Source organism: Coregonus lavaretus (genome assembly GCF_964263955.1).
Source record: "Coregonus lavaretus genome assembly, chromosome: 15".
Classification (NCBI taxonomy): domain Eukaryota; kingdom Metazoa; phylum Chordata; class Actinopteri; order Salmoniformes; family Salmonidae; genus Coregonus; species Coregonus lavaretus.
The window spans coordinates 35,060,266-35,079,740 of record NC_140002.1 but is presented as its reverse complement, the minus strand read 5'-3'; the positions used below and the strand labels follow the sequence as shown (position 1 = coordinate 35,079,740).

The 19,475-nt window shown below is 45.1% G+C and overlaps 1 protein-coding gene across 1 annotated transcript in view; it reads left to right on the top strand.

Annotated features, from left to right (window-relative positions):
- The window catches only part of LOC311142873 (kinase suppressor of Ras 1-like), a 51,423-nt gene that overhangs the window by 29,873 nt on the left and 2,075 nt on the right, over nt 1-19,475 (top strand). The window contains exons 2-19 of the mRNA XM_084178574.1: nt 4,107-4,247; nt 10,384-10,531; nt 10,789-11,290; nt 12,132-12,319; nt 13,133-13,202; nt 13,326-13,409; nt 13,575-13,636; nt 15,602-15,711; nt 15,839-16,001; nt 16,428-16,469; nt 16,875-16,923; nt 17,023-17,080; nt 17,198-17,476; nt 17,628-17,824; nt 17,914-18,010; nt 18,134-18,267; nt 18,382-18,513; nt 18,649-18,784. Of these exons, the coding sequence (XP_084034700.1) occupies nt 4,107-4,247; nt 10,384-10,531; nt 10,789-11,290; nt 12,132-12,319; nt 13,133-13,202; nt 13,326-13,409; nt 13,575-13,636; nt 15,602-15,711; nt 15,839-16,001; nt 16,428-16,469; nt 16,875-16,923; nt 17,023-17,080; nt 17,198-17,476; nt 17,628-17,824; nt 17,914-18,010; nt 18,134-18,267; nt 18,382-18,513; nt 18,649-18,784 (2,592 nt within the window). The remainder of the gene's footprint in view (nt 1-4,106; nt 4,248-10,383; nt 10,532-10,788; nt 11,291-12,131; nt 12,320-13,132; nt 13,203-13,325; nt 13,410-13,574; nt 13,637-15,601; nt 15,712-15,838; nt 16,002-16,427; nt 16,470-16,874; nt 16,924-17,022; nt 17,081-17,197; nt 17,477-17,627; nt 17,825-17,913; nt 18,011-18,133; nt 18,268-18,381; nt 18,514-18,648; nt 18,785-19,475) is intronic.

The window sequence follows — 19,475 nt, the reverse complement described above, 5'->3', positions numbered from 1 at the left end:
GCCAGTCTGAGATATGGCTTTTTCTTTGCAACTCTGCCTAGAAGGTCAGCATCCCGGAGTCGCCTCTTCACTGTTGACGTTGAGACTGGTGTTTTGGGGGGTACTATTTAATGAAGCTGCCAGTTGAGGACATAGTTTCTCAAACTAGACACTAATGTATTTGTCCTCTTGCTCAGTTGTGCACCGGGGCCTCCCACTCCTCTTTCTATTCTGGTTAGCGCCAGTTTGCGCTGTTCTGTGAAGGGAGTAGTACACAGCGTTGTACGATATCTTCAGTTTCTTGGCAATTTCTCGCATGGATAGCCTTCATTTCTCAGAACAAGAATAGACTGACGAGTTTCAGAAGAAAGTTCTTTGTTTCTTGCCATTTTGAGCCTGTAATTGAACCCACAGTTGCTGATGCTCCAGATACTCAACTAGTCTCAAGAAGGCCAGTTTTATTGCTTCTTTAATCAGCACAACAGTTTTCAGCCGTGCTAACATAATTGCAAAAGGGTTTTCTAATGATCAAATAGCCTTTTAAAATGATAAACTTGGATTAGCAAACACAACGTGCCATTGGAACACAGGACTGATGGTTGCTGATAATGGGCCTCTGTACGCCTATGTAGATATTCCATACAAAATCAGCCGTTTCCAGCTACAATAGCCATTTACAACATTAACAATGTCTACACTGTATTTCTGATCAATTTGATGTTATTTTAATGGACAAAAAAATTGTTTTTCTTTCGAAAACAAGGACATTTCTAAGTCACCCCAAACTTTTGAACGGTAGTGTAGCTGAATAAAATAGAAAGGATATTTTCTCCAAACGATTTGAGGGAGTGCACACATGCTGTTATTCTTTGTTGAGCGGTTAACAAAGAAACAGGTCCTCCTATATGCTTAATTTAGAGTTATTTATGCAACTTTAGTTGTGATTCAAACGTTGGGCTTTATGTTTAGATTTTTTATTCATTCTAAGGCTGCATGATGCAATTTGAAAAAAGTTGCATGAAAGGCATGAGCTCTGCTTTGTTTTTTGCGCAGACTGCACACACTTCATCAGTCTCTCATTCACAATTTGACTTGATAATGCCTCAAATTTCCCGGCGGCATCCCCTTTGTGTGGCCGTAATGCACCCTAAAGAAAACCATGCCTTTTGCAGCCAGTGGCTGTTGTGCCCTTGGGCTGAATATAATAATTTGAATTCCCTTCTCCCGGCTGTGTGCTCTGAAGCACCTCTCACTCACATGGCTCTCTCAAATAGCTCAATTCTTATTAGCCAATGCTCGGCACGTGATCGGCTCCTACTCACAGGCTACAAGTGAAGACAGACACATCGGACACGCAACTGCGCGCGTCCTTATCCAATTCCGAGGCGCATATTGAAAATGTTGGAAGAACTGTCCTCATTTACTTTAAGTCAGCCAACAAGATGAGCAGGACTAACGAACGGCAAAAGCACTAGCCTATGTCAATCTACTATCCCCCATAGTACAAAAGTTGAAAAAATACATGTAATCTATACACTTTAATAGCGAATGGAGGACGCTTTTCCCGTGGAAAGCTGATGGGATCCTCCTCTTTTTAATAGAGGCCATCAAAACTCTGTTTTTTCACGCAATTGCATAGTCTATAGAAATGTTGCAAAACATGAGCTCATGGGCTCTCATGAATTGTTTGATTAGAATTTCGAAAACATTTGCATTGATGTCAAAGTGATTAGAAGGACAATAGAGTGCTGAGTACCAGGCAGTTAGCACATTTGGTAGGCTACTAATGATCATCAGCAGCATCAGAGCTTTGAGAAGCCTAATTACGTGACTAAACGGTCTTGTGGAATTTGACTGCCAAAATGGAACTGCCGTCAAGACTCATGACCGCCGGTGTGGCGGTAATACGGTCACCGTAATAGCCCTAAGCACACTCCCTCGTTGTCTCTTGGGCAGCCATGTTTGTTTTATAGGATTCTTTTTTTTTTTGGCCTTGTCCAATATTTGATAAAGAACTTTGGATCTGCTAAATCTCCAGCATAGACCTTCATACTGTAAACATGGCTTGTCAGTGGCTGTCTTATTCTGGCTTTCATTTACCAGTGAATATACTGTGAGGGAAAAAAGTATTTGATCCCCTGCTGATTTTGTACGTTTGCCCACTGACAAAGAAATTATCAGTCTATAATTTTAGTGGTGGGTTTATTTGAACAGTGAGAGACAGAATAACAACAAAAAAATCCTGATAAACGCATGTCAAAAATGTTATACATTGATTTGCATTTTAATTAAGGAAATAAGTATTTGACCCCCTCTCAATCAGAAAGATTTCTGGCTCCCAGGTGTCTTTTATACAGGTAACGAGCTGAGATTAGGAGCACACTCTTAAAGGGAGTGCTCTTAATCGCAGCTTGTTACCTGTATAAAAGACACCTGTCCACAGAAGCAATCAATCAATCAGATTCCAAACTCTCCACCATGGCCAAGACCAAAGAGGTCTCCAAGGATGTCAGGGACAAGATTGTAGACCTACACAAGGCTGGAATGGGCTACAAGACCATCGCCAAGCAGCTTGGTGAGAAGGTGACAACAGTTGGTGTGATTATTCGCAAATGGAAGAAACACAAAAGCACTGTCAATCTCCCTCGGCCTGAGGCTCCATGCAAGATCTCACCTCGTGGAGTTGCAATGATCATGAGAACGGTGAGGAATCAGCCCAGAACTACACAGGAGGATCTTGTCAATGATATCAAGGCAGCTGGGACCATAGTCACCAAGAAAACAATTGGTAACACACTACGCCGTGAAGGACTGAAATCCTGCAGCGCCCGCAAGGTCCCCCGCTCAAGAAAGCACATATACAGGCCCGTCTGAAGTTTGCCAATGAACATCTGAATGATTCAGAGGAGAACTGTGTGAAAGTGTTGTGGTCAGATGAGACCAAAATGGAGCTCTTTGGCATCAACTCAACTCGCCGTGTTTGGAGGAGGAGGAATGCTGCCTATGACCCCAAGAACACCATCCCCACCGTCAAACATGGATGTGGAAACATTATGCTTTGGGGGTGTTTTTCTGCTAAGGGGACAAGACAACTTCACAGCATCAAAGGGACGATGGACGGGGCCATGTACCGTCAAATCTTGGGTGAGAACCTCCTTCCCTCAGCCAGGGCATTGACAATGGGTCGTGGATGGGTATTCCAGCATGACAATGACCCAAAACACACGGCCAAGGCAACAAAGGAGTGGCTCAAGAAGAAGCACATTATGGTCCTGGAGTGGCCTAGCCAGTCTCCAGACCTTTAATCCCATAGAAAATCTGTGGAGGGAGCTGAATGTTCGAGTTGACAAACGTCAGCCTCGAAACCTTAATGACTTGGAGAAGATCTGCAAAGAGGAGTGGGACAAAATCCCTCCTGAGATGTGTGCAAACCTGCTGGCCAACTACAAGAAACGTCTGACCTCTGTGATTGCCAACAAGGGTTTTGCCACCAAGTACTAAGTCATGTTTTGCAGAGGGGTCAAATACTTATTTCCCTCATTAAAATGCAAATCAATTTATAACATTTTTGACATGTGTTTTTCTGTATTTTTTTGTTGATATTCTGTCTCTCGCTGTTCAAATAAACCTACCATTAAAATTATAGACTGATCATTTCTTTGTCAGTGGGCAAACGTACAAAATCAGCAGGGGATCAAATACTTTTTTCCCTCACTGTAGTGTCTATTGTAGGTTTTCTGTTTAGTTTTTTTTAGTTTTTATGGAAGTATGACACACAGAGAAGAATTCAGCAACAAATAATCAGAGCATAATTAATAATGATTAAAATGACTAATTAATGTATCACTGTTATTTAATGTTTTCTATGTAGTATTTCTGCAAAGAACGATTGTGCATACAAATTGTGCAGGCCATAATTGCTGTAGTTATGTTCGACTGTCCAGTAGACACATGGCTCTTTTCAATTCACCTATATTTTCCTCACACTAAACTACACAGTTGACAACAACACAGTGAAGAGTAGTAGATATCCTACAGGTCCCAGTTCTGGCCTGCTCCCAGCTAGCTTATCCAGGCTCATCTCCTCTCTTATCTGTTGTGTGGTCCTCTCTGTTGCCCCCCTGCAGGTGAAGCTGATGAAGTACATATGTAAACAGCTGCAGTGTAAGCAGAAAGTGCCGGAGACAGAGAGGCCTCAGGCCTTGGACAGTTACCCACGGCTGGGGGACTGGCTGCGCACCATCAACCTGAGACCCGAGCTCATTGAGGTAGGTCCTAGAAGTGTGTGTGTGAAATGTATGTGATTATTGAAAAAATCAGAGTTTGCTTTTTCTATAATCTTAAATTAAGATATTCAGTTATTTTACCATATCTAATTAATGCATATTACGCTACTTTCCATCATATGGACAGTATGTGTAATTACATTACACCAGCTGACTTTTTGACCACATCGAATTGGGGGGAACACAACCTTTTTAGCTCAGATTGGTGATGTTAGTATAAAAGTTTATAGTCAACCCGATGACACAAGATCAATTGCTTAAAACAGATCAATATCTTTGGTTTTGTACTGTTGATTTTGCCATACGTGCTGGGGTCGCAGGACTTAGAACTCAGCTATAATTTTATTTCTCAAATGGCACAGATAATTTAAATAGCAGCCAACCGTTGTCACTGTTGTTATGGCGGGTCGTGATTCGTTGAAGTTAACTAACAGAAAGTGTTTTTTTCCCTTTTCCATGATGGCAGCCTCCTGAAATCAACATCCACCATTCCAAAATATAGTCATAAGCCTTCTACAAGTTCTCATGTAACCAACCATGTATAGGTTATTCCACGTTTCCGTGTGGCCTTTGAATAGTGTTAGTTTAAACAGCGCTACACCTCAAATGTTTGCCCCCTGTACTCTTAATTTTAGCGGGATATCGATGGACGATTAACAAAAAAAAGTGTTGCGATACACTTACCACGATGACCCACTTGAATAAAAATGTAACACTTCAAAATGTTGCTAGCTGTCTTCTACAAAGTGTCCTCTAACCAGTGATGTACACATTATTCCCAGATTCCGTGTGTTTTTTTAGCTGTGTTCGATTTAACAGGACGTGAAACCTCATCTCCGCCTTCTCGAGCAATTGATTTCACTGTGATAATCGATAGGAGTGATTGACAAAAAAGTGTTGTTTCTCTCTGTTTTGGTGACCCCTGTATCAAAATGCAACATTCTAAAATATAGCTGACTGTCTGCAGGTTGTCCTCTAACCAATGATGTAAAAATATATCCAGTTTTCATATGTTTTTTTAGTTGTGGTAGTGTACAGCGCAAACTTTGTTTTGACATTGGGATATTTATCAATATGTATTGCAAGCATAATTTTCCAGTTAAGTTGTAGGAATAATTTCCGATGGTATTGTACTTAATCAAGTAAAAACTGATGAATGAGTCCAAAAACGTGCTGTGATTGATTTATTTTGATGATCTACCAGAAATCATCACCAAAACTGGTTTGCCCTGCCTAGTCAGACACTGATGGATCCGTTCCATTCTTGTCATCCAGTATGTACCTTTATGTCTGTTCAGTTCTAGCTGTATCTTGGTATGAAATGTGCTGGTTGAATGCTGTATGGGGGATGACATGACTACATTTGACTCTTAATGTGAAATATGAAAGGATGGTTTGTAAGGATAGCAAGTATAGAGTATATCTGCACTTTTATGGGTTTGCAGCCTCATGAATCTTAAATCATGCAATTTAGTGTTCTAAGAAATTATACTGTTGTAACCAAAGGCAATTTAAAATGGCAGAAGATTCGTACAGAGACAAAGAACTTTCCAGGGTTGCATATTTTGTCTCAATTCTGAAACCACAAACCAAGAATGTTTAATGATTCTCGTATTTCACAAAATTACCAGCATACCTTATAAAGAAGATGAGAGAGAGAGACACGTCTCAAACCCACTGTAGGGGACCATACAGAGAGGCTAGACCACTGTTGGCTGCTGCTCCAGCCAGGCTTTACTGTATCTGCATGTCCACAGCTCTAATTAGGCCCCCCAGTCCCCCAGGCATGCGCAGTCCCAGCCAGCCAGGCTGGATACTGGCAAGGCTGTGGCCAGGCCTGGAGAGGGCAGGGCAGGGGAGAGTGGTGCTCTGTTGTTCACTTACCAGCGTTGTTTTGACTGAGAGGCTCCCGTCACATTCCTCACACTCTGGATGGACCCCAGATACGGCACCACCCCTAATCCACAGAATGTGCAGACTCTGTCTCTGTCTCTCTCTCTCTCTCTCTCTGTCTGTCTCTTTCTCTCATCTCTCTTATGTGCTCTCTCTCTCTCATGTTGTCTCTCTGATGCTCTCTCTCTCGCCCTCTCATCTCTCTTACGTTGTTGTCTCTCTTTCATGCTCTCACCATCATTGCTCTATTTTTAGTCATTGGCCAGTGAGTGGTCTGTCTGTGCCTTGTGAACAAACGGCAAGCAGGATAGGACAGAAAGGCAGCCTACTAAGTACCAGGGATGCCATCGGGCTTTTGTGCTTATAGTGAAGCTTTATGATGTCCTCTTCCATCCAACACGTTGAAATGACTTTAGCATGGCAACAGATTGATCACTGATAGGACTGTTACAGTACAACTCCCATCAGTCAGCCATTCCAGCAGTTCTGCTGCTGCATCCTGGGTGCTGTGACCCACTTCAGTGACAGTGTGAACCATAGAATTAGGAATTACAATACTAGGATCTCTATGGTGTGAACCATGAAGGCACAGCTGACCTAGAATCCACCAGTGCTGCATGCCTGCATGCTCACTGTTTGGGGGTGTACTCAGCCAACAAAGGAGCTTGTCTCTTTGTGTTCATTATGTACATAATGTTACATAACCAGCCGATCTGTGGATATCAAGTTGGGAGCTTCTTGCAGGTCTGTGTGTATCTTATGTGCGTAGTTGCAAGTGATGCAAAAAGCCTCCTTGTGACAGCCCTCCTGTAAACCTTCCAACTGGGTGAGACTGCTTCTACACATTGCTTGTTACCCAGAACAATAGCCGAACATATCTGTAAGCAAGTGAATGTTTTTTGTTACTCGAAAAGGAACCTTTCTGGAGTATGTTCTTGCCTTAGATACAGTATTTCCAGAAAAATCTTCTCAGCTTGTTGAGGATGGTGAGACAATGATTTTGGCTCTGTAAGGTTACAGGGTTAATTCCCATCCACACAATGTGCTTCAGGCCAGTAGGGGGTGAAAAGGGTGTTAATCTCCTCTTGGCTCTGTGATCACACCTGTGTTGAACTGTGAGTGAGGGTTAGACCTGGCCAGTGAGTTACCTGCCCTGGGCTAGCCAGGCTGACATCAGCACTTTATGGGGAGCAGGCAGACTGTAGCCCCCCCCTGTAGAGTCGTACCCACCCACACTCTAACCCCCACCCAGTCAGGTTCTCAGCCTCTTCTCTCTGTGTCTCTGGCTACTGAGCTGTGTGCCTGGATCTGCACTGGAGGAGGGAGGGAGAGAAGGGGGAAGGGAGGGATAGTGGGGTTATTCATGTGAGTTGAGGGTTGTGGAAATGGTGGAATCCTCTCACTGGAATATGGGTAGAGCTCTTCATCTACAGCATGTGTAAACTCATTTCATGGAGGGCCTAGTGTCTGCGGGTTTTCGCTTAACAAGTCACATAATAAGTTACATGGACTCACATAATTTTTTAATGACTACCCCATCTCTGTACCACACACAGACAATTATCTGTAAGGTACCGGAGTCGAGAAGTGAATTTCAAGCACAGATTCAACCACAAAGACCAGGGAGGTTTTCCAATGCCTCGCAAAGAATGGCACCTATTGGTAGATGGGTGAAAAGAAAAAGAAAAACAGACGCTGAATATCCCATTGAGTATGGTGAAGATACTAATTACACTTTGGATGGTGTATCAATACACCCAGTCACTACAAAGATACAGGCGTCCTTCCTAACTCAGTTGCCAGAGAGGAAGGAAACCGTTCAGGGATTTCGCCATGAGGCCAATGTTGATTTTAAAACGGTTACAGAGTTTAATGGCTGTGATAGGAGAAAACTGAGGATGGATAAACAACATTGTAGTTACTCCACAATATTAACCTAATTGACAGAGTTAAAAGAAGGAAGCCTGTACAGAATACAAATATTCCAAAACATGCGTCTTGTTTGCAATAAGGCACTAAAGTAATACTGGAATTTTTTTTGCCAAAGACATTTTTGACAAATACTTTTTGTCCTGAATACTAAGTGTAATGTTTGGGGCAAATCCAACAAAATCGCTGAACCACTCTTCATATTTTCAAGCATGGTGGTGGCTGCATCATGTTATGGATATATATGCTTGTCATCGGCAAGGACTAGGGAGTTATTTTTTAGGATTAAAAAAACCTAATAAAGCTAAGCTCAGGCTAAATCCTAGAGGGAAAAACTGGTTGTCTGCTTTCCAACAGACACTGGGAGACAAATTCATGTTCCAGTAGGACAATATCCTAAAACACAAGGCCAAATATACACTGGAGTTGCTTACCAAGATCACATTGAATGAGTGGCCTACTTACAGTTTTGATTTGAATCGGCTTGAAAATCTATGGCAAGACTTGAAAATGGGTGTCTAGCAACGATCAGCAACCAATTTGACAGAGCTTGAATACTTTTTTTAAGCATAATGGGCAAATATTGCACAATCCAGGTGTGGAAAGGTCTTAGAAACATTCACAGCTGTAATCACTGCCGAAGTCGACTCTGAAGTATTGACTCGGGGTTGAATACTTATCTAATCAAGATATATTAGTGTTTTATTTTTCATACATTCGTTAAAAATCATAGAATTTGTCTTCCACTTTGACATTGCAGAGTCTTGTGTGTGTGTGTGTGGATTGTTGACAAAAAGTACAATAAATCAATTTTAATCCCACTTTGTAACATAACAGAATATGTAAAAAGTCAAGGGGTGTGAATACTTTCTGAAGGCAAATCCCAGGACTGTGTTGGGCAGCCTGCAGTGTTGGTTGGTTTGTGCCAGTGGTGATCCAGAATGAAGCACTAGACCCAGCTGTGTGAGTGGATCTCTTCTCATTTCTCATGTCTCCTGGTTGCACCTAGCTGTGGTAACATTGTATTTGTACACATGCTCACAGCTTGTCCTGAGGACATTGTTATTGCGTACAGCTTACCTGTGAGACATTGCGTGGGTCGGGGAGTGGCTGGTAAGATAGGCTGGAATATAGCAGGTAGTCAACCCATAGGATGAGGAGTCAAATGTATGTCTGAAGTACAAACATAACTAATGTTGTTAGACAGCATACTCCAGGTACACACTTCTCTAATTGCACACTTCAAGAAGGTGACCAAAAGTCAGAAACCAATACAGGCTATAACTCGCAGGCTTGTGAATAATTTAAATTAAAAAACTATTGCCACAGTAGTTATCTTCTATTGACCATTGAATACATTCTCACCATTTTGCATTACTTTTTCATTTGGGAGGCGGTTTTAAAGTGCACACAGACTCTAGGTACTGTGTGATGCACAGATGCACTAAGAGGTCACGTGTCTGGACTGGGAGAAACACCCAAATAGGCAGGATACGGATTATGACGACTGTCCAGGAACAGGATGAGGAGGAGATGCGGAACAACGATGGCATGGGTGTGGGCAGAGCTTGTCTGTCTGCCAAGCCTCTCAACTCCTAACCGCACATCAGAGAGGAGTACCACAGGGCTCAGTAATGACACCACTGGGTTTTACATTAAGCCACTGCCACACTGAGAGAAGGAAGAGGTCTCTCTGCAGTTCTAGGACACCCAGAGGCTAAAACTAAAGCGGTCCATACCAGCAGGTCTATTCCTATTCCAGAGAGCGAAGCCCCAGAGAGAGACAAACTCTGTCTCACTTAGCCAGTGACATTAACTGTCACGCTGCTGTGCCACCACCTACTAATGGAATCAAATCACTATTTCCAGCCAGAAGTTGGAGCGTTTGTTAAAATACCCTCATTGTTCTGAGTTTCTGTGTCCTCCTCCTCGTGCCATTTGTTGTCCGGCCTCTTGGCTGGATGGGAGGCTCCAGGGGGCTTTGGCCAGTCAGTCAGTCAGTACTTACTGGTCTCTGCTCCTGGCCTGTTCTGGCCTGGCCTGTCTTGGCCTGCTCTGTGGACATAACTGGAGCTAGACATATGGGCTGGCTGGCTTTGGTTTATGAGAATTAACAATGATCACCTTTTGTGTCTAGCATAGGCGAGTTGGATTCTAGCGTACTAGTGTAAGATGTATACGGTCTTTATGTTGCTCTGTCACATTGTACTGTATGGAGAGGTGTGACTGGATACTGTGTGGAGGTACTAATCACTCACCCCCTCCTGACCTTGTCTCATTCTTCTCCTCTCTCCAGGCGGTGCCCGTGAAGCTGTCCCTGGATGCCTTGCTGCAGATGCCAGGTTCTCAGGTGCAGGAGACCATGAGGAGACTGGGCTCCACTTCAGAGGAGAGTGCCAGGCTCAGCACTGCCCTCTCCTGCCTGAAGAGTGCCACTGAATCAGGTGGGTGGGTGTCTGGCTGTACCTTGGAGAGTCTGCCTGATCTGCCATGTCAGTCTAGGGTCTCTGTGGGGTTTTACTGACTGTTGGTCTCGGTGCCAGGCTGGTTCTGCTCTATTATCCCCGTCAGCAGCAACAGGCTGCCACCCGGGGTAAGGTTATGTTGTAGGACAGAAGACACTCGGTTGAGGGGTTGTGGGGTGGAAGACCGATTGGTGTGTGGTAGTGGTCTGTAACCCTGTTCTGTGTCTCCCCTACAGATGGGGAGCTGAGAGAGGATGGGGGACTCTGGTTCTCTGAGCCCACCCGGCGAGACAGTGGCTCTCTGCTGCTCCCTGCCGACCAGCTGATGGGAGGAATGGGGGGTCCGATGCGCCCCCACAGCCCCTCTCCCCTAGCTCGGCCCCCCACCACCCCATCCACTCCCTCCACCCCCTGCACCGCCTGTGCCCACCCCCGGTCCGGCTCCGTGTCTACAATGCCCGGTCCCGAGGCCCATGGGGCGTACGTTTACGTTTACGCTGACAGCCCCTTCACAGACCCCTTCCCCCTCTCTGCGGCCCGCCAGGGGCGACTCTATGGCCACACCTCCACCCCGCCCATCACCCCGCCCTCCAAGAGGCGCCACAGGCTGAAGCCCCCATGCACCCCGCCGCCGCCCTCCCGCAAGGTGCTGCACCTCCTGCCCAACATCACCCTGACCCGCAGCAAGAGCCACGAGTCCCAGCTGGGGAACCGCATCGAGGAGCCGCCCACCAACAAGTAGGTCACTTCCTGTCCCCTATGCTTTGTGAGAGGTCCAGTCCATTATGACCTAGAGTAAAAGGTTATGCCCGTTGCTGCCTTAATGTGTACAGTATACCGTCAGAGCTAATTCCCTGAGATTTAGTCATTTCTAAAGCCTGATTCTCAAAGGTGGGCAAGACACAGAAACACACACACACACTTTTCCCACACATACATACACACACATACAGTACTACAACATATCCATAATATCCTGTTCATTTGTAACTGTAGCATTAGGGATGAAAAGCTCAGCCGTAATGAATGGAACCTGACTAGACAGAAGTATTTAAACAGGACTGATAATACAGCTTAATGATACATACATACGGTATACTTCCATATAAAGTATATAGTGTATGACCACAGACCTAGCCTGTGAGGACACTGATGAGTGTGACCGGGGGCATAGGGAGACACAGGCCTTTTCCACTGTGTATAGAGCCCAGAGAGAGCAGGCAGGAAGGCAGTGGGGCTGCGTGCTGCTTGATCAGCACTCTGCATTCCTGACCCAGTGCCAGGCAGAGGACGTTAAGCCCTTTGGCCTGTGCTCTGCTGTGGTGGAGGTTGTGCCAAGGCCTGCTGTTACTGCTTCCCTCCTTTCCTGTCTGCCTCTCTGCCTCGCTCATCTCCTCTCTGCCACTTGCATAACATGGCTGGTACAGTATGGCCATTAAATGATTACATTTGGTGATCTGTATGGTGGCCATTTTGGATTGTCATTGAGTTATCCAGTGTTGACTGTGTTGAGATGAGGGTGTGGGGGCAGCAGTGTGCCACTGTACTGACGTCCCAGTGTGTTATTTTTTCCCCTCAGGTGTGCAAAGCAGAATAAGTTGTTCCTCAACGTTCAGATCAATGGGAATGGCTGTGAGGACTCACCCTCCCGTTCCCCCCACCTGTCTGCTCGCACCCCCGGGACTTCCACCCCTGCCCCCGCCACCGCCCCCTACACCCTACCTGGCACCCCTACCCTGATGGAGGAGCATTCATCCCACCTCAAGAGTGAGTTCACACACGTCTACTTTCCCCACTTCGGCTTTATGCAAGGAATCTTCCTTTAAGTAGATTGGTAAATGCATGGTGAACTACTCCAATAGAATGGACCATTTGTGTATGTGTGCTCTTTGTTAAGCCAGTAGCTGGCTGTAGGGCCACAGTAGCCATCCCAGTTTGGCTCAGATGCAGTGTATGGTTCAGTCTGTAGATTGCTGGGGTAGTTCCATCTGAGGGCTGTGATGTGGGGGAGCGTTCTCTGACCTCATCGCTTGTAGAGATGACGTTAATCCTCCACTTCATTTGACAGCTTAGAGAGAAATCTAATACTCCCACAAATTTGTGTCTGTGAGAGCGACTGACTGAGTGTGTGTGTTGAGCATGTGTGTTGTGTGAGTGTGTGTGACTGCTTTTGCATCCGTATCTTTCCATTTTGATTTTATTTATGTGTAGGTGATTCACCTACCGAACCAACGTCAATAGGTCTCATTTAAATTTGTTCTAACTTGTAAAATAAACAGTAAATGTTTTTAATTGGTTTTGGCACATAAAGTAGCAAGTGGTAAGCAACAGCACTAGGGTTGCAAAATTCTGGGAACTTCCAGGAGTCTTCCAACCAGGATTTCTGGAAATGTTGGGAAGTTTGGGAAAGGTACCAAAATTTAGCATTTCTCTAAGCACCACTAATTTCATTTTGATACTAGCCTCTAAACTTCAAAGAACATTTGCAGTTTTTGCGCTAATACTTAATGTTTATACAAATCCTCCTCTGTCTAGGTTTATGTTTATCTACTAGTGTTTGACATCTCTGTCTCTCTACAGATAACATGGGGTTGCACCGCAGCTCCCCACAGGCAATGAGCAGAGACATAGGCCTGGCCGTCACTCACAGGTTGGCGACTACACCTTTAAGCCTCAGACTACCATGATAAAAATATGAAATATACTTTCAATCGGCAGTAGATAGAGCAAAAAAACTATTGGTGGTTTAAGCAATTGATGATTCTGTGTGAAGGTTTTCCACCAAGTCGTGGCTGTCCCAGACATGTCAGGTGTGTCAGAAGAACATGATGTTTGGGGTGAAGTGTAAACACTGTAGGTGAGTGAAATGAGGAAACATGAAGAGGAGGAGAGGGAGGGGGGTTCTCTGAGATGTTCTGGAGTTAGGTTGAGTGGCTGTACAATGCAGTAAAATACAACTTCATCCTCTTTTGGTGGTTAGTTTTTCTGTGCTGTTCTCTGATTGGTTGTTTCCTGTCTGCAGGTTAAAGTGCCATAATAAGTGTACTAAAGAAGCTCCCTCCTGTAGAATCTCATTTCTGCCAAGTAAGCCTTCCTCACATTTTCGCAGGTTAGCATTTATTGGGATGACTCATGTACTGGAGGTAGCTCTGCAGAGTGGTCACTAACTGGCACAGCCACAAAGTCATAAAATCAGATTTTAAACCTAACCTTAACCACACTGCTAACCCGCTATGCAATCCTGTTTCCGAGCTGGTCATGGGTGCACCTCAGCCACGCTCAAGGTCCTAAACGATATTATAACTGCGATCGATAATAGACAGTACTGTGCAGCCGTCTTCATCGACCTGGCCAAGGCTTTCGACTCTGTCAACCATCGCATTCTTATTGGCAGACTAAATAGCTTTGGTTTCTCAAATGACTGCCTCGCCTGGTTCACCAACTACTTCTCAGATAGAGTTCAATGTGTCAAATCGGAGGGCCTGTTGTCTGGACCTATGGCAGTCTCTATGGGGGTGCCACAGGGTTCAATTCTTGGGCCGACTCTTTTCTCCATGTATATCAATGATGTCGCTCTTGCTGCTGATGACTCTCAGATCCACCTCTACGCAGACGACACCATTTTGTATACATCTGGCCCTTCATTGGACACTGTGTTAACAAACCTCCAAACGAGCTTCAATGCCATACAACACTCCTTCAGTAGCCTCCAACTGCTCTTAAACACTAGTAAAACTAAATGCATGCTCTTCAATCGAACGCTGCTGGCACCCGCCCACCCACACTAGAATCACTACTCTCGACGGGTCTGACCTAGAGTATGTGGACAACTAAAAATACCTAGGTGTCTGGTTAGACTGTAAACTCTCCTTCCAGACTCAAATTAAGCATCTCCAATCCAAAGTTAAATCTAGAATCAGCTTCCTATTTCGCAACAAAGCCTCCTTCACTCATGCTGCCAAACATGCCCTCGTAAAACTGACTATCCTACCGATCCTTGACTTCGGCGATGTCATTTACAAAATAGCCTCCAACACTCTACTCAGCAAATTGGATGTAGTCTATCACAGTGCCATCCGTTTTGTCACCAAAGCCCCATATACTACCCACCACTGTGACCTGTACGCTCTTGTTGGCTGGTCCTCACTACATATTCGTCGCCAAACCCACTGGCTCCAGGCCATCTATAAATCACTGCTAGGCAAATCCCCGCCTTATTTTAGCTCATTGGTCACCATAGCAACACCCACCCGTAGTATGCGCTCCAGCAGGTATATCTCACTGGTCATCCCCAAAGCCAACACCTCCTTTGGCCGCCATTCCTTCCAGTTCTCTGCTGCCAATGACTGGAACGAATTGCAAAAATCTCTGAAACTGGAGACTCTTATCTCCCTCACTAACTTTAAGCATCAGTTGTCAGAGCACCTTACCGATCACTGCACCTGTACACAGCCCATCTGAAATTAGCCCACCCAACTACCTCATCCCCATATTGTTATTTATTTTTCTCATTTGCACCCCAGTATCTCTATTTGCACATCATCTCTTGCACATCTATCATTCCAGTGTTAATACTAAATTGTAATTATTTTGCACTATGGCCTATTTATTGCCTTACCTCCATAATTTACTACATTTGCACACACTGTATATATATTTTCTGTTGTATTTTTGACTTTATGTTTTGTTTACCCCATATGTAACTCTGTGTTGTTGTTTTTATCGCACTGCTTTGCTTTATCTTGGCCAGGTCGCAGTTGTAAATGAGAACTTGTTCTCAACTGGCTTACCTGGTTAAATAAAGGTGAAATAAAATAAAATAAAATATAAAAAACCCTAATGCCAAAGTCTAACCTTAAATTAAGAACAAAAAAGCTAATTTTTGTTTTCATACATTTTTACAATATAGACAATTTTGACTTTGCAGCTGGCACATCTAACAGAAATTGCTCAGTTCTACCTCCAGGACAAGACTCATCCCAATAAACGTCAACCTGCTAAATAGATTCAACAAGTATTAGGGTTATGATCCCAATCTCTTCTTTCCAGTCACCAAAATCCGGAGGACTGAGTCTGTGCCGTCTGACATCAACAACCCTGTGGACCGGCCATCAGAGGCACCACAGTTTGGCACACTACCAAAGGCCATCACCAAAAAGGTAGAGCCAATCACACCTGCTTAGATATTACATCACAGCTTTGATGATAATCATGTGCATGATGCTGTTAGGACAGACAGGTGTGTTATTGACTCTGATCAGTGTGTATTTGTTCTCCTTCTCTCAGGATCACCCCCCTGTGCTGAACCAGTTGGACTCAAGCAGTAATCCGTCCTCCACCACCTCCTCCACGCCCTCCTCCCCTGCCCCCTTCCAGAACCCTCCCAGTGCCACCCCGCCCCCCAACCCTTCGCCCAAGGGCCACCGGGAGAACCGCTTCCACTTCCCAGGTAGGTCCCTGACCATCACTCACACACCTATACAAATACCCAAATACACACAATCACCTGGAGTCTCTGTCTCTCGCTCTCACACACAAACACACACATGAATATACACACACTGATATATAAACAACCACACAAGCATGTCCACTGCACACAGTTAAGCCAGCATACTCCCACTATCAAGTTGCATGCTTGCATTGTGTTCTTGATTACACAGAATGTCTCCCTGAGTCACATTTTCTGTTTAGTGAATGCTTGACTTGGAGTGGAATGGCCGGACAGCAGTGGCCGTCCTCACATTAATACCACTAACACAGAAGAACTCCTGTGGGTGGGTGGGTGTGACTAGGGTTGTTTTAATGGCTACTCTAACCCAGAGTCCTTCTCTCCTCTCCATGCTTGTTGGTTATTCCCTCTCTTTTCCCTAAGCTGCCTGCTACTTTCAGCATAGACAGCAGTTTATCTTCCCTGGTGAGTTTACGGTACAGTCCCAGACAGACTGTTGTGCGGCGCTCACTCCTGCCCACATCCCCAGCCCCAACCAACCCTGTCAACTCTCTCTATCTCCTGCATGTATTCACAGGCTTAGTGAATTATATGACCAAGTGGTGCATTTGTGAATGCCTTGGAACAATGTGTTGTGCTGTGTGATATTTAGACTGCATTATCTCATGTGGAGATGGGTCTCTGTGCCACCTGCTGGGGAGTTTCAGAATTGCATGTGTTATCATATTGTGGTGGTGGTGGTTGTCAACACATTGCTATGGCAAGGGGCCAATATAAGTGGGCAAAGAAACTGCATGAGGGATGCAAGTTTGGCTTTACAAGCAAAAATACTTTTATTGCATACTTCATATTTGTATTATTTTCTCCCAGATGTGTCCAGTTCCACTATGTTGCACTCTGAAGCCCTCCAGGACACAGTGTAAGGCTCGCTTGTCTATTTAATTTATCAATAGTGTTTTAATGGTGCAATACTCAGCACACTCTGACATTGTGACTGTGGTTTACCCTGTCCCAACAGTGAGACTGAACCAGCAGATGACATGCATGCTGAACTGGCTGAGGATGAGGACGGAGAGGTAAAAACTGTGTGTGTGTGTGTGTGTGTGTGTGTGTGTGTGTGTGCAAAGTAACTGTAACATATGTGCAGACACATGCCCAAAACCAAACATTGACCATGCATGAATATCTTACAGGAGGAAGAGGAGGAGGAGGTTGAACCTGAGATTGACCCAGACCCAGTAGAGGAGGAGGAAGATGAGGAGGATGAAGATGATGATGGGGATGGGAGTGGGAGTGGGCTGAATGGGGGTTCGGACGGTGAGTGTGATGGTGATGAGTTGGATGACCTGCCCAGCTCACGGGGAGGTCGCTGGAAAGGACCCATCTCCCGTAAGGCCAGCCAGACCAGTGTCTACCTCCAGGAGTGGGACATTCCCTTCGAACAGCTGGACCTGGGAGAGCTCATTGGGAAGGTAAGAGGGCAATAGAACACACTTTTTTCACTGGAGATAACCTTTTCAATGATCGAGCTACATATGCATCAAACTATCAGTGTTTTCTGTTCAAAGCCATTGAATGTGTGTTTCTGAAAGTGTCATTAAATGACTCCCTCCTTCACTCCAGGGCCGTTGGGGCAAGGTTCATAAGGGCCGTTGGCATGGAGAAGTGGCCATCCGGCTGCTGGAGATAGATGGGAACAACCAGGACCACCTAAAGCTGTTTAAGAAAGAGGTGATGAACTACAGACAGACCCGTCATGAGAACGTGGTCCTCTTCATGGGAGCCTGCATGGCCCCGCCCCACCTCGCCATCATCACCAGGTAGGGGGAGGGGATAACTTACATCCAGAATGAATATCTCTTTGGTATATTCAGTCCACCACAGCTGTGGTTTACTTGTTTCTCTCCAGTTTCTGTAAAGGGAGGACACTATACTCTGTCGTTCGGGACACCAAAAACACACTGGATATAAACAAGACGAGGCAAATTGCTCAAGAAATTGTAAAGGTGAACTTCTATTCCTGTTCAGTCCTTTCAGATTTGTACAGGTAAATCGGTAATGTTGACATATACAGTATGTGTAATATATATTTTCTGTATGTCCGTATTTCCTTCCTTCAATCCACACAGGGAATGGGCTACCTGCATGCCAAAGGCATTGTCCACAAGGACTTGAAGTCGAAGAACGTCTTTCATGACACCAATAAAGTGATTATTACAGACTTTGGCCTGTTTGGGATATCTGGAGTGGTTCAGGAGGGAAGGTATGGACTCTGCATATTGGTTCCTACAGCTATCATCTCAGCTGGTGGATGCTGAGTGGGTCTGTGTTCTCCTAACAGTGGTTTCTTATTGTGTGTGTGTGTCTTCCTTCACAGGCGAGACAACGAGCTGAAGCTTCCACATGGCTGGATCTGTTACCTGGCGCCAGAGATCGTACGCAGGATGAGCCCTGGAAACAACGAGGACCGCCTGCCCTTCTCCAACGCTGCAGACGTCTACGCCTTTGGGTACGTTCTCTAAGCACATTCTGAAGTACCCTTTCTTTATCTTTGATAGCACAATAGTTTTTCTCTTTGAGACTGCTTCACTTTACAGTTAACTGGCTCTGGGGAATGACCATATTGCTGGTTGCCCCCTTTTAGCACCATTTGGTACGAGCTCCAAGCTAGGGACTGGCCTATCACCAACCAGCCTGTGGAGGCTACCATCTGGCAGGTGGGGAGCGGCGAGGGCATCAAGAAGGTCCTGGCAGAGATCAGCCTGGGCAAGGAGGTCACGGTGAGTGGAGGGGGGAAGCACTGCTGTGTGCCAGACAGAGTATGTGAGCGGAGCTGGAGCTGGAGCGGAGCAAGGAGTGGAGCGTGCCCAATTTGACTGGAACGCGGAGCGAGATTCCCAAAGCCTGGAGAGTCGGCCTTCTCGCCCGCTCCAATTTCGCTCCAGTAGCGCTCACTTCACAAACTCAGGGCATGCCCGGCCCAGGATGCATTTGTAGTCTACTTGTGTGCTGCTATAGCCCCTTGCTTTAGCTACTGTCATGGAGTTCGCAAAATATTTTCATAAAGAAACTGATAAAGAGGGAGTGCGGTGATATAATGTCCACAACTAAAGAATCATTGTGGAATTTGAAAAGACACGTATCCTGAAGGCATTATGGTGTACTTACTACGTGCACATGCTAAAAGAAAGGAATGAGGTAGGTAGATAACTAAGTGTGTCATTGTAGCAAAGTATTTATGAACTAAAAATCAGATCTCTTAAATGTTTATTTCATTTTTATTCTATTATCTATAGAATAGGCAATCATTGATATTGGCATATTCCCACAGTCAAGGAGCTTTCCGTTTTGATTGGATTATTTTGCTTAAAAACTTTAGGCCTACCTATAGAAAAAAAGAAAAAAAACTCTGCATCTCTGCCCTGCCTGCCCAGAGTGGCCAAAAGGGTGTTTAGCATCCCCAGTGGCTCT